This window comes from Meles meles, chromosome 20, assembly GCF_922984935.1.
Source record: "Meles meles chromosome 20, mMelMel3.1 paternal haplotype, whole genome shotgun sequence".
NCBI lineage: Eukaryota > Metazoa > Chordata > Mammalia > Carnivora > Mustelidae > Meles > Meles meles.
Window position 1 is genome coordinate 48,094,993 of NC_060085.1, and position 13,904 is coordinate 48,108,896.

Below are 13,904 nucleotides of genomic sequence, written 5' to 3' on the forward strand. Positions count from 1 at the left end.
CAGGTGTCAGCTTGTGCTTTGCCTTCGGCTCCCTCATCACTAGCTCTGGTGGCTTGCTGGCTAGTCCTTGGTATTCCGTGGCTTGCAGCAAACAACACTTTAGTGTCTGCCTCTATCGTCACATGGTCTTCTTTCCTGTGACTGTGTATCTTCTGCTATTCTTATAAGAACACCAGTTGTTTTGGATTAAAAGCCCACTCTACTCCAGTATGACCATCTTCACCGATTATGTCTGCAACGGCCTTATTTCCAAACAAGGTCACATTCGGAGGTATTGGGGGCTAGGATTCCAACGTATCTTCTGGAGGGACACAATTCAACCCATAATGCCTTTCCATAGCTAATTCTCCATGGAACTACCAAAGTTCATTTAAAAAAATAAAAAAAAGTATTTTATTTATTTGTGGGGTGCCTGGGTGGCTCAGTGGGTTAAAGCTTCTGCCTTCAGCTCAGGTCATGATCCTGGCGTCCTGGGATTGAGCCCGGCATTGGGCTCTCTGCTCAGCAGGGAGCCTGCTTCCCTTCCTCTCTCTCTGCCTGCCTCTCTGCCTACTTGTGCTCTCTGTCTGTCAAAGAAATAAATAAAATCTTTAAAAAATATATTTTATTTATTTGAGAGAAAAACAGAGCATCAAGAGCATGAGCAGAGAGAGGAGCAGAGGGAGAGGAAGAAGCAGACTCCCTGCTGAGCAGGGAGGCTGACATGGGGCTCAATCCCAGATTCCAGAAGCTGAAGGCAGATGCTTAACCAACTGAGCCAACCAGGTGCCCCTAGAGTTCACTTTTAGTAATATAAATTGGTTCACTCACCAAGAATAAAATCTGAACTGGGGACATCATGTTTTGTTTCCTCTGGTCCATGCCTCTTCCTCCTTCCACATCTCTTTCTACTCCCTGCTTTATTAATGAGCTAGCCATGCTGATCGTCTTTCTGATTCCAGAGCATTCCATGCTCCTTTCCCATTCAGGGTCTTTGCTATTCCTTCTGTCTCAGATGTGTTCCCATCAGATCTGTGCCTGGCTCTCTTTCTCACTTCCTCCAAGTCTTCCCATCCAGGGTTTCCTCCTCTGAGAGATCTACTCCAATCCTAAGTATAACACTGCTACTCTTGTGTCCTCTTGTTCAGTTTTCTTTATAATGCTCAGTCCTACATGGCATTATATCTCATATTTATTTTTATATTATATTATATTATATTATATTATATTATATTATATTATATTATTATATGTCTCCTCACTAGAATATAAGCTCCATGAGGGCAAGGACTTTTTTTTTTTTTAGTATGAAAGCCTTGCAGATATTTAAATTTATTTTTTAATTAAGTTAAACTTTTGAACAGGCAACTCATTTCCATGATTGAAAGTCAATATGAGGGCGCCTGGGTGGCTCAGTGGGTTAATGCCTCTGCCTTCGGCTCGGGTCATGATCTCAGGGTCCTGGGATCGAGTCCCGAGTGGGGCTCTCTGCTCAGCCAGGAGCCTGCTTCCTCCTCTCTCTCTGCCTGCCTCTCTGCCTACTTGTGATCTCTCTGTCAAATAAATAAATAAATAAAATATTTAAAAAACGAACAAACAAACAAACAAACAAAAAGATACCTAGAGAAGTCTCATTCCCATTCCTGTCTCTGGCGGTCCAGTTTCTTCTAGCCCATAAGAAACCATTTTCATTGGTCTTCTAGGATTTCTTTTTGCAAATACAATACATACTTGTATATATGTACCTAGCACTTACAGTCCTTGAAAACATTTCCAGGACATCATTTCATATCAGTTCATAGAGAATTTCCTCATTTGTTTTTATAGCTGCATAATATTCCCTTTGGGGGCCACACTGATTTTTTAAATCAGTTTCCACTTGATAAACATTTGTGGCTCCCCTGCTTTTGCTATTACCAAAAATGTAGGAAGGGATTTTTATTCCATGCTCAATCTCCCAGAGTCTTGAAGATTTTCCGCATAGAGCCGACTGTCAATAATTGTAGAAGGAACGATGAGATAGCTAATCAACGTTAATGAGTAAGGGAGGGGTGGTAGGGAGCCCAAGGGCAGCTCCCCAGCCCCGGTGCTGCAGGGAGGTTCCAGCAGGTGGCGCTGCAGGCGGCAGACGCGCCTGGCCGGAGAGGCCACGTCGCTCTTGCCGTGTGTGCCGGTGGCGGCGCGCGGACGAGCGTGTGGGGTAGGGCGAGTCATATGACCCGCTCGGCTTCCTGGCCTCGGCCGCCGCCGCCCGCCTGTGTCCGCCAGTGGTGCGCTGTGGCCCCGAGGAGCCGTTGAGGGGTCGGGGCTGAGGCCCGCTCGTGTGGGTGCCGTCGCTGCTGCCGTCCTCCCGCCCGCCCGTCCGTTCTCCCTCCCGGCCGCCATCATGTTGGCGCTCATCTCCCGCCTGCTGGACTGGTTTCGCTCGCTCTTCTGGAAGGAGGAGATGGAGCTGACGCTGGTGGGGCTGCAGTATTCCGGCAAGACCACCTTCGTCAATGTCATCGCGGTGAGTGCCGCCCGCTCACCCTCCCGGGGCGCCGCAGCCCGCGAGTCCCGCCCGGCTCTTGCCCGAAGGCCCGGGCCGGGGCTGCCCTCAGCGCCATGGGGCTAATGAGAGTGGGACGAGGGGAGGAGGCAAGTCGTTCCTGTCACCTTCGCGGGGGCCGAGGTTTGGAGTTCCCGCGTGTTGGTGACCGAGGGGTAGCGCTGGATCGGCAGTCGAAAGGTTAATTCTATTTAGTCACCTTCTACAGAAGGCTAGGTCTTCAGCGCGGCCGGAGCTTGGAAGGGGTAAAATCGGCCTTGTCGCGTTTTTAAGGATTGGGTTTCCTTGGGTTTGGTCTGTGGGGGCACTTGCAGGGTTAACGCCTGTCACTTCCCCGAAGGGTGGGATTTGGCGAGCTGTCCGTCGGTCCCGTGAGGACGCGTGAGACTCCAGAGCGTCCCTCAAGTAGCCACTCCGGACGGAGAGCCCAGTCGTGAGGAAAGCAGGAGACCGGTGTGGGCTCTTCCCCGAATTCCATGGGCAGTATGTTCCCTGTAATTTAGTTACTAGGTTTCAGTCGTTCCCCTGTGGGGGGCGGGGAATCAAGTTTATTGCTGCTGGTCTCGCTGATGGAAACTGGGGAGAAACCCTTCCAGCCAGTCCAGTTCACTGTAGTCCGCAGCATTTATTTAGCCAGGCAGTTAAGGGTTTCTGCTTTTTCAGAGCCAGTAGTCGGAAAAGATGGATCTGTAGTCACTCAGTTCCTTGAAAAGGGAAGGGTTGATCTTTCACGAGGGTGATTCTTCCTTGAAAGGGAGGGTGGGGAAGAGACTGGGCAGGAACATAGTCTTCCAGGCCCAGGAAATGGGTGTCTAGCAGGGAAATTGCCCTGGGAACCTGTATACAATGTGGTGTTTATTCAGCAGTGATTGAGTGGAAGGATGATTATTAAATTTTGCTTGGGTGGTTAGTTGGGGAAGGAATAAGAGAGGAAAAGATTCTCTTCAATTTTAATTTAGAGACGGGGAGTTGATATGACTCACTTTTAGCTGATAGGTGCATGTACTTGTCAGGGATAAGCTTTAGAACTATTCTAAGAGAGATGGCAGCAGTTTCTCCCATCTTTCAGGTAATGGTTGGAATCCTTATTTAATAGACTAGTTGCCCAACTGGTTTGGTTACAGGAATGATTCAAACACAGCTCCCTTGTGGGAGAAAACAGGTAACGTGTGACTCTTAGTCCTGCAAATGGAGCAGCAGAATGAGTAAGACTTGAAGAAAAAGATTAGCAGAGATCCAGACTTCCTTTGAGGAACACTGCATATAAGTATAGAAGAAAATTTATCTACTTGTTTGGCTCCTTTTGTGATATGTTTTTGTCTTGAGATAACTATCTGCAACAGGTTGAGTGGAAAGTATATGATAGCACTAAAATTAATTTTAAAAATTTTAGCTAAATACCCATGCTAGAGCTTTTATTTAGTTTAAATATTTATTTGAGAGCATGGGGGAGAGAGTGAGCTCAAGCAGGGGGTAGAGGTGGAGGTAGGGGGAGAGGGAGAAGCAGACTCTGGATGAGCAGGGAGGCTAATGCAGGACTCAACCCCAAGACCCTTGGATCATGACCTGAGCCTAAGGCAGATGCTTAACTGTCTGAGGCACCCAGGTGTCCCTGTACTAGAGTTTTTATATGATACGGAAAAGATAAGATCTCAGTTAATTGTAAATTTTCTGGTTTTCCCTTCAGAGAAGTATTGAAGTCTCCTGGGGCGCCTGGGTGGCTCAGTGGGTTAAAGCCTCTGCCTTCGGCTCAGGTCATGAACTCGGGGTCCTGGGATTGAGCCCCACATCCGGCTCTCTGCTCGACAGGGAGCCTGCTTTCCTTCCTCTCTCTGTGCCTGCCACTCTGCCTGCTTGTGCTCTTTCTCTGTCAAATAAATAAATAAAATCTTAAAAAAAAAAAAGAATTGGAGTCTCCTTAGAACCCTATCCTTTTGACGAGACTGAATTAATATATATTGTACATGGAGTTGTATTACTACAATTAATTGTTGTATTTGTTGCAGAGTAGTTACGCTTGGGAAACGTGAAAAAGTTCAGTAAATCTTTGAAGAGCTTGTAAAGACAAGCCTGAAAATCATGCTTACTGTGTTTTTCATAGATGGTGTAGCTTAATGTGAACAAGAACTTTCAAGTCAAGGAACTGTGGGTTTGCATTCTGGCTCTGCCTCTTAGCAGCTTTGTATCCTCTTTCAGTCCTTGCTTTTTCATCTATTAAATAGAGATGATAATAGGTTTGTTAAAGAGTTGTTCTGGGGAGTAAATGGAATGACGGTTGTTAAGTGACTAGCACCATGCTCCCCGTAGAAGGGACTAGGTAAGTGATAGCTGTTATTTGTAGCAGATACACTTCTTTAATGTAGACAGTGTTTTGAACAATATTCAGAAGGTCATTAGCTGGGGTCATTTCTTTTTTTCTTTTCTTTTTTTTTTTTTTAAACATTTTATTTTATTTATTTGACAGAGAGAGAAATCACAAGTAGGCAGAGAAGCAGGCAGAGAGGGAGAAGCAGGCTCCCGGCTGAGCGGAGAGCCTGATGCGGGGCTCGATCCCAGGACCCCGAGATCATGACCTAAGCTGAAGGCAGAGGCTTAACCCACTGAGCCACCCAGGTGCCCCCAGCTGGGGTCATTTCCTTCCTTGAAACTGATTTATCCAAATGTGGCTTCCAGTAGTGGATTTGTGGATTGTAGCAAATAATCACATCATACACACCCCCCCATTATAAACAGTTCACTTTGAATTATGATGTGGGTAGGTTTGGCTTAGAAAAAAATCTGGACGGTAGTTGGTTGTAGCATTTAAGATGCTGAGAAAAAAGAGACCTCCGTAAATTTCATACCTTTTTTTAAAAAATATTTTATTTCTGGGGCGCCTGGGTGGCTCAGTGGGTTAAGCCTCTGCCTTCAGCTCAGGTTATGATCTCAGGGTCCTGGGATCGAGTCCCGCATCGGACTCTCTGCTCAGCGGGGAGCCTGCTCCCCCTTCTCTCTCTCTTCCTGCCTCTCTGCCTACTTGTGATCTCTATCAAATAAATAAATAAAATCTTAAAAAAAAAAGAAAAAATATTTTATTTCTTTATTTGACAGGCAGAGATCACAAGTGGGCAGAGAGGTAGGCGGAGAGAGGAGGAAGCAGGCTCCCTGCTGAGCAGAGAGCCCAATGCTGCTCAATCCCAGGACCCTAGGATCATGACCTGAGGCGAAGGCAGAGGCTTTAACTCACTGAGCCACCCAGGCGCCCCGATTTCATACCTTTAAAAAAAAACAAAACAAAACTCAGACTCAAAAACAAAACAAAACAAAACTCAGACTCTAACTTAAATCTGTGATTATTAAGAATATATTGAGGACAAGGAAAAGGTTAGTAATTTTTACAGACTTTTAGATTAAAAACAGTATTTCCCAAATCATAAATTTAGCCTTATATTTGAAAAATTAACTGAATTATTCTTTGTATTTTGTATAAAATGTTTGATTTGTAGACTCAAACACTGATGGTCTGAGTACTTTGTGTCACTTTAGAAAGTAGCTTGCCCGGTATGAAAAGCCTCATGAATGTCAATTTTCTTTTGGTAAAAGTTGATTTTCTGCTTAAAATGCGGCTTTCTTTTTCTTCTGCTTTAAAAGTTAAGAAAAATTTCAGAAATGTCATTTAACTCACTCAAAAGGTTTGTGAAGCTGCATTATTTTGTATGGTTTGGCTCATTCTGAAATTAGGCATTTTATTTACAGAGAGGTTCATTCCTAAAATTCATATTCTTGTTGTTTCAAAAATGGAATGATACTTGATTTTATCTAATATTTTTACATAGACACCCTGAACATACAGAGTGTTGTCTTTGTTTTGAACATTAAAAAACTTTAGTCTTTAATTTTGTCATTAACGTTAGGGAATGAAGTATTATTGCTCATTGTTAAGTATTATGGCAGTTATTGCATAATAAATCATGTGTCCTATATGTGTAATGTATGTTGAGTAATCTTTAGCAGAGACTCTTATATGGGTTACAGGAATTCCTAAGAAATGTTTAATAGGATTTACCAAAGTATTATAGGCTAACTTTTATAGATATAGTGTGTTTTAGAAATGAGTAGTATAAAAGTTTACATTTTTGTGAAGTGTTGATACAAAATTGGTTAATCCAAGGCAAAGTTTATTACTGCTGAGAATTAGGAAAAGGAGATATTTGGAACAATTGTAGAAATTTGAACCTAGAATCTTTTTTTTTTTTTTTAAGATTATTTATTTTAGGGAGAGGGACGGAGAGAGCACAGACTCTTTAGCATGTGCGAAGGGGAGGAGCAAAGGAAGAGAATTTAAAGTGGACTCCCTGCTGAGCGTGAAGCTCCCCTGGGGCTGGGTCCCAGGACCCTGAGATTATGACCTTAGGCAAAACCAAGAGTCAGATGCTCAACCAGTTGAGCCACCTAGGTGCCCCAGAATCAGTTTTTCAGAGTTTGTAGAATACTCTCTTTTAATAGGTGTAGCTGGAGAATCCTGAAAAGTAAGTGAAATTTGTAAGACAGCTAACTAGTAGCAGAGATAAAATTAGAACCTAGGGGCTAGTTCACTTTCTAATTTTCTGGTCTGCCTCTGTGAAGTCTAGCTGAGATTAGGATCATAGAGCTGTGGTTTAGGAGATTTTAATCTTCTAAAAAAACTTTTAAAAAATATGTTTGTTCATAAATATACTCTTGTTATGAATCTAGATAACATTTTAAACCCAGGCATCTTAAGCATGTTGATTAACATTTAAGGACTACGTGTGTGTGTGTGTGTGTGTGTGTGTGTGTGTATCTTTCTATGTATATATGAGGACATGAATTAAGGGGAAAGAATGATTATTATATAAAGTACAAAGACGTATATATAAATTACATTATGTTTGGACATTTAAATAACTGGCTAACAGGCATTGTTGAGTTATTGAGTTATGTTTATTTTCTTTAAAAAGCAGAAATAATTCTGGGTTTGATCAGAATGTTTATTACTTAATTACTCTGGAGTAAGAATGGGGAAAATAGTTTTTAAAGAAACTGTAATGTGGCTCAAGTCTACAAGTTAGTACATTTGTAGTTTTATTGTAGAAACTAGCCTTCCAGTGAGGTGGTCTTCAAATTCACGTTAGGAATTGTAGCACATGAGGCATCCTGTCAAGCAACTTCTCTTCCAGGTTCTTTACCCTCTTCCCCATTCCCATTATTTTTTCCATGCAGACCTAGAATATCAAAAGTCAAATGTTCTCATTAAGACTTTGTTATAGTGCAGGGTACCTGGGTGGCTCAGTGGTTTAAGCTGCTGTCTTTGATTCAGGTCATGATCTCAGGGTCCTGAGATCGAGTCCCGCATGGGGCTCTCTGCTCGGCAGAGAGCCTGCTTCCCCCTCTCTCTCTCTGCCTGCCTCTCTGCCTACTTGTGATCTCTCTCTGTCAAATAAATAAATAAAATCTTTAAAAAAAAAAAAGAAGTTGTTATAGTGCAATAATTCATTTTAAATTACTGACTTCGCTATCTCACAACTTAAAGCACTTTTTAACCTTTTCAAAGATAAAAAGGGATTATCACTGAACATGGATACAAAATGCATTGCTCCTATAAAAACTAGTTACTTAAATATTATTTTTAGATTTTTTTCTGATTATCAAAATAAGACAGGATCATTAGTGGAAATTTGAAAAGGATAGTATAAAGTAGAGGAAACTTTCTTTTTTAAAAGATTTTATTTATTTATTTGACAGAGTGACACAGCGAGAGAGGGAACACAAGCAGGGGGAGTGAGAGAGGGAGAAGCAGGCTTCCTGCCAAGCAGGGAGCTTGATGTGGGGCTCATCCCAGGATCATGGGATATTGCCCTGAGCAACAACTACTGAGCCACCCAGGCATCCCTAAGTAGAAGAAACCTATCTTCACCATCCAGCGTTACCTATTGTCAATATTTCAAAGTGTTTCCTTTCCTTTTTGTCGTTATTATTATTAAAAAAGGAGGCTCAAGCCCAGGATCTTGACATCATGAGCAGAGCCAAAGGGAGACACTTAACTAATTGAGCCAACCAGGCGCCGTCCCTATTTATTTATTTCTTCTTCTTTTTTTTAATGGATATATCCAAACACCTTTTTTTTTTTTTTTTAAGATTTTATTTATTTGTCAGAGAGAGAGAGAGAGAGAGAGCAAGCGAGCACACACAAGCAGGCAGAGTGGCAGGCAGAGGCGGAGAGAGAAGCAGGCTCCCAGCAGAGCAAGGAGCCAGATGTGGGACTCGATTCATGACCTGAGCCGAAGGCAGTGGCTTAACCAACTGATCCACTCAGGTGTCCCTCCAAACACCTTTTTAAAAGTTTTGAGATGATATCTAGTTTGTTTTAATTATGGTGTATGTCTTTTTCTGTGTGTAAAACCATTTTAATGCCTTTATAATTTATTGTTATGGCATATCTTGTGGCTGTACCATAATATATTTGATCATTTCCTCATTATTGGACATTTGAGTAATTTTGAGTTTTGCTATTGTACATCAGTGTGTTCTGTATTTCCTAAGGAAGAGTTCCAGAGTTACATCACTAGGTCAGAAGATAGGAACATATTTCATGTCAAACAGCCAAACTGCTTTTCAGAAAGTAAAGTATGCACTCTTACCTGAGAATGTCCTCTTAACAGATTTCATATATAAAGTTGGATTTATATCAACTGAGCAAGTGCTCAGCTAAGCACTTGCCTCTTGTTATTTTTAGGGCAAAACATACTTAGTTTTGTTGATAAGTAAACCAGCAGTATTTTTAAACTGTTCTATTGGGTAATTGCTCTGCCTCTGTTTAATGTTTAAAGACATATCTATGTTTCAGCAACTACTAAGACTGGGACTATAGAGAACATAATGCCTTTCTCAATTCTCTTTTTTATTGGATTTTGTAGGCAAGTCATATAAATGCACCTTATCCTCTTTAGCTATCTGGATCTGATTTGTTTTAAACTTAATGGTGGATTGCATTAAGATTTATATTCCAGGAATCTGGCATATTTCCATGCAGTCCTGACCTAATCTTGTCCTTTTATAGTGTGATGCTGCTTTTCTTCCAGGGGTGGGGGTAGTGTATTAGAAAATATTCTTTTCTATATCAGAATCTCAGAAAGTTTGCCAAGTAAGGATGCTTGGATAGCTCAGTTGGTTAAACATTCGACTTTTGATTTTGACTCAGGTCATGATCTCAGGGTCATGAGATCCAGTCCTTGTTGGCTCTGTGCTGAGTTTGGAGCCTGTTTTAAGATTTTCTCTCTCTCCCCCCTCTGCCTTCCATTCTACCACCTGTCTCTTTCTCAAAAAAAAAAAAAAAAAAAAAAGGAAAAGAATGTTTGCCAAGTAGACCATTTTTGAGGCTGTAGCGTATGAATTTTTTAAATTAATAACTTGAATATCACTTATAATTATAAAAGTTGGTTCTTGTCATTTGTGCTCATATAGGAAAAAACTAAGAAAAAATTATTAACCTATTTGCTGAATGGTCAAAATTAAATGATAATGCATTTATTTTTTCTGGGATGTGACAAACCAAAATTGCAATCTCTAATGGGATAATTTGAGTTAATTTCTTTCTTCAAAGCCAAAACCACAAGGCTTACATTCTGTTGTGCTATTTTTTTTTTTAAAGGTTACACTGTTTCTTAAATTAGACATTGGGTCTTGTATTTGGATCCGATTTCATAGTTTGTTTAGTTTCATACGGTAGAATAATATTCTTATTTCATATTCCAAAAGGAAATTTCTTTTACATTTAAAAAAATCACAGCTTTAGGGTTCATTTTAAAATCATCTTTAAGAATACTGTATTTTTAAAAAATTGTAATACTGACAAAATAATTTTAGGTTTCAGGTATCTAAGTAGTGACATTTCTACTTGAAAATTGAAGCTTTTCCATCTAAGCTGAGTTAGAAAAACAATCATTTGTTATTTAAAAAAAAAACAACTTGGATGATGATTGGCAAAATGATCCTAAAAATGTCTTCTTACAAATTTACTTGGTAATAATTACTTTAGCTCTACCTAAGTAGTATTACTCTAAGTATATATTTTGAGCCTAAATTTGTTGGCATATGAACATGGTTTGAATGAGTTTATTTGTTTCAGTGGCTGCATGAGGTAAATGGCATAGAGGCTAGGAACTGAGAGCCAGACTATTGAGGTTCAAATCTTGACTCTTCTTCTTTGACTTGTCTTATTTTTGGCAAGTTTTTAACTCTTTAGTGTCTGTTTCCTTACATGTAAAATGGGAATAATAGTAGTTTCTACCTCAAAGAGTTGTTTTGAGTTAATACTGGTAAAACATTCTGAACAGTGTTCAAAACAAGGCAAGTAATATGGAAGTGCTTCATAAATGTTAGCTGCTAGATTACTGTAGTGTGCTCTGCTTGAGGGCAAGGTTTTTGTTGCTTTGTTCACTGATACATTCCAGTACCCTGAAACAGTGCCTGACACATACTAGGTGCTCAAATATATTTTCAGATAGACTTATTTTCACAATATAAAATTAAGAAAAATGTCTTTATGAACCCACATATCCATTTTCATATTTCAGTATGCAAAGCATACATAGTGTTAAGAATGAGAATTACGAATGTCGCTTCACCGTAAAAGGTAGAAAGGTAGACTGATCCCTACAAGAAGAAAAGAGTGATCCTTGGCAGCACTACCTGCCCTCTAGAATTTAGGTGACCTCAAGTCAAGTGTATGCTTAGATCGTAATTTTAAATTTGGATAAGACCAAAATTTTGGAGTCCATTTTCCTGTTTGTTTTAGTTTTTTTTTTTTTAAAGATTTTATTTATTTATTTGACAGAGATCACAGGCAGAGAGGCAGGCAGAGAGAGTGAGAGGGAAGCAGGCTCCCTGCCGAGCAGAGAGCCCAATGCAGGACTGGATCATGACCTGAGTCGAAGGCAGCGGCTTAAACCACTGAGCCACCCAGGCGCCCCTGTTTTAGTTTTTAAACCAAGATTTAAGATTAGAGTAGGTTTAATCACGGTGGACAACCATAAATTTGCAAGCCCCAACAGGCAGTATACTGGGTTTGTAGTAGCCCATCCTCTCTGAGATGAGAAGTGGGCTCTTGGGACTGTGTGCAGGCTAGACCAGAAAGAGCTTTTGTCAGAGTTCCCTCTATGAAGGTGGGTTAAGGTCTGGTTTAGACATTCATCACTAGACCTACTTTTTCTTGATAGCACGTTTTTCTATGGAGAAAGTTTGAATACAAGTGTATGGACTTCATTATTTTTAAATAGTTCTTATCAGAGGAAAAACTAGGAAATGGAAGAAACCCAGTTTTTCTGCCTCCAAAATCTAGCTGTTTCACTCCTGGCTTTTGGTTTATTTTGATGTGACTATTTTCTTCATTCAGTGGCTGAATTTAAAAACTTAAAACATTTGTTTCTTAAAAAGAATAAGCATAATCCATATTGTTTTAAAAAAGAGTACATCCCCCCCGCCTGCCTCTCTGCCTGCTTGTGATCTCTGTCAAGTAAATAAAAAAAATATAGCTATGCAAACAAAAAATCATTTTTAATACCATTTGGATTTAATGAATATTAATATTAAGTTGTATATCCTTCCCATTTTCTCTCTGTCATTTTAAATATACACAAATATATGCTTTTTTTTGTTAGTGAGATATAATTAACGTATACTAATTTTAGGTATATAACATAATGACTGCATATTTATATATATTGCAAAATGATCATCACAGTCTAGTTAACATTCATCACCATGCATAGTTATAATTTTTTTTAATCTCGTGATGAGAACTATTAAGATTTACTTCTTAGCAACTTTGAAATATACAGTGTAGTATTATTAACTAAAGTCACCATCTGTACATTACCTCTTATTTATTTTGTAATTGGAAGGTTGTACCTTTTGGTACCCTTTACCTATTTCTTCTGCTACCATCCTGTACGTCCTGCCTCTGGCAGCTATCAATCTGTTCTCTGAGTACTACTTTTTTTTTTTTTTTTTAAGATTTTATTTATTTGGGGGCGCCTGGTGGCTCAGTGGGTTGAGCCGCTGCCTTCGGCTCGGGTCGTGGTCTCGGGGTCCTGGGATCGAGTCCCGCGTTGGGCTCTCTGCTCAGCGGGGGGCCTGCTTCCCTCTCTCTCTCTCTCTGCCTGCCTCTCTGTCTACTTGTGATCTCTCTCTGTCAAATAAATAAATAAAATCTTTAAAAAAAAAGATTTTATTTATTTGACAGATCATAAGTAGGCAGAGAGGCAGGCAGAGAGAAGAGGGGGAAGCAGGCTCCCTGCTGAGCAGAGAGCCCGATGCGGGGCTCGATCCCAGGACCCTGAGATCATGACCCGAGCTGAAGGCAGAGGCTTAACCCACTGAACCACCCAGGTGCCCCTTTTTGTTTTTTTTAAAGATTTCACATGTAAGTGTTTTTCTCTCTCTGACTTTTTTCACTTAGCATAATGTACAGTATATGCAGCCGTGACAGGATCATGTTGTACCTTCTGAGTGATTTCATGTAGTCTGTTTGACTTACCTACTTTGATGGCTAAAAGGCAACTCAAGTTCAGTAAGTTAAAGATGGAACTTTTATTTACTTTTTAAATTTTATTTATTAAGATTTTATTCATCTGAGAGAGAGAGTGAGCATGAGCCGGGAGCAGGGAGGAGCAGAGAAGCAGACTTTCTGCTGCAGATATGGGGCTTCAATCCCAGGACCTTGAGATCGTGACCCAAGCTGAAGGCGGACTCTTAACCTACTGAGCCATCCAGGAGCCCCAAGATTGAACTTTTGATCCCCTTCTTCCTCAATCCAGGGAACCAGCCTCTAACCTTTTCCAAAAAAAAAGTTAAATGAAATGGATTTTAGTAGGCTTTAATTAATCAGCATTTGTATATTTTGGTTGCAGGCATTATTTTCCATTACTGAGTGATTAAAATGTTTGTGCCCAAAACTTTGTTTTTGCAATTTTCTTCAGCGTGTCTGAATGTGGGCCAGTTTGACCTTTTAACCTTTACATACTTCTTTTGTCCTGTCTTCTTGCATGTGTCTTCCCAAGTTAGGACTGATCATACCACCTCCACTGTAATTTTCACCGTACTTGCTACCTTAAGAAATTCGCTTGTTTATTACCTTTGTCTTTTTTATGAATGTAAGTTCCATAGGGGCAGAGCTTTGTCCTTTTTTCAATACTGTATTTTAGTGCAAAGCACTATGCCCCGCACTATTAAGCTCTGTAAATATTGAATGAATGCATGAATATAACAACAAAGTGTACTTATGTATACTTAAACTGTGTACAAGCTCTTGTGATAGATGGTTCATAAATGTACCAGACAAGGTTATTTGTGGTAGAATATGTGCCTAATATTAGCCATG

General features: G+C 40.3%; 1 protein-coding gene across 1 annotated transcript in view; it reads left to right on the forward strand.

Moving 5' to 3' along the window:
- Positions 1-2,176: 2,176 nt before the first annotated feature.
- The window catches only part of ARL8B (ADP ribosylation factor like GTPase 8B), a 54,075-nt gene continuing 42,347 nt past the window's right edge, over positions 2,177-13,904 (forward strand). Inside the window, exon 1 of the mRNA XM_045991909.1 lies at positions 2,177-2,488. Coding sequence (XP_045847865.1) covers positions 2,366-2,488 — 123 coding nt within the window. The 5' untranslated portion in view covers positions 2,177-2,365. The remainder of the gene's footprint in view (positions 2,489-13,904) is intronic.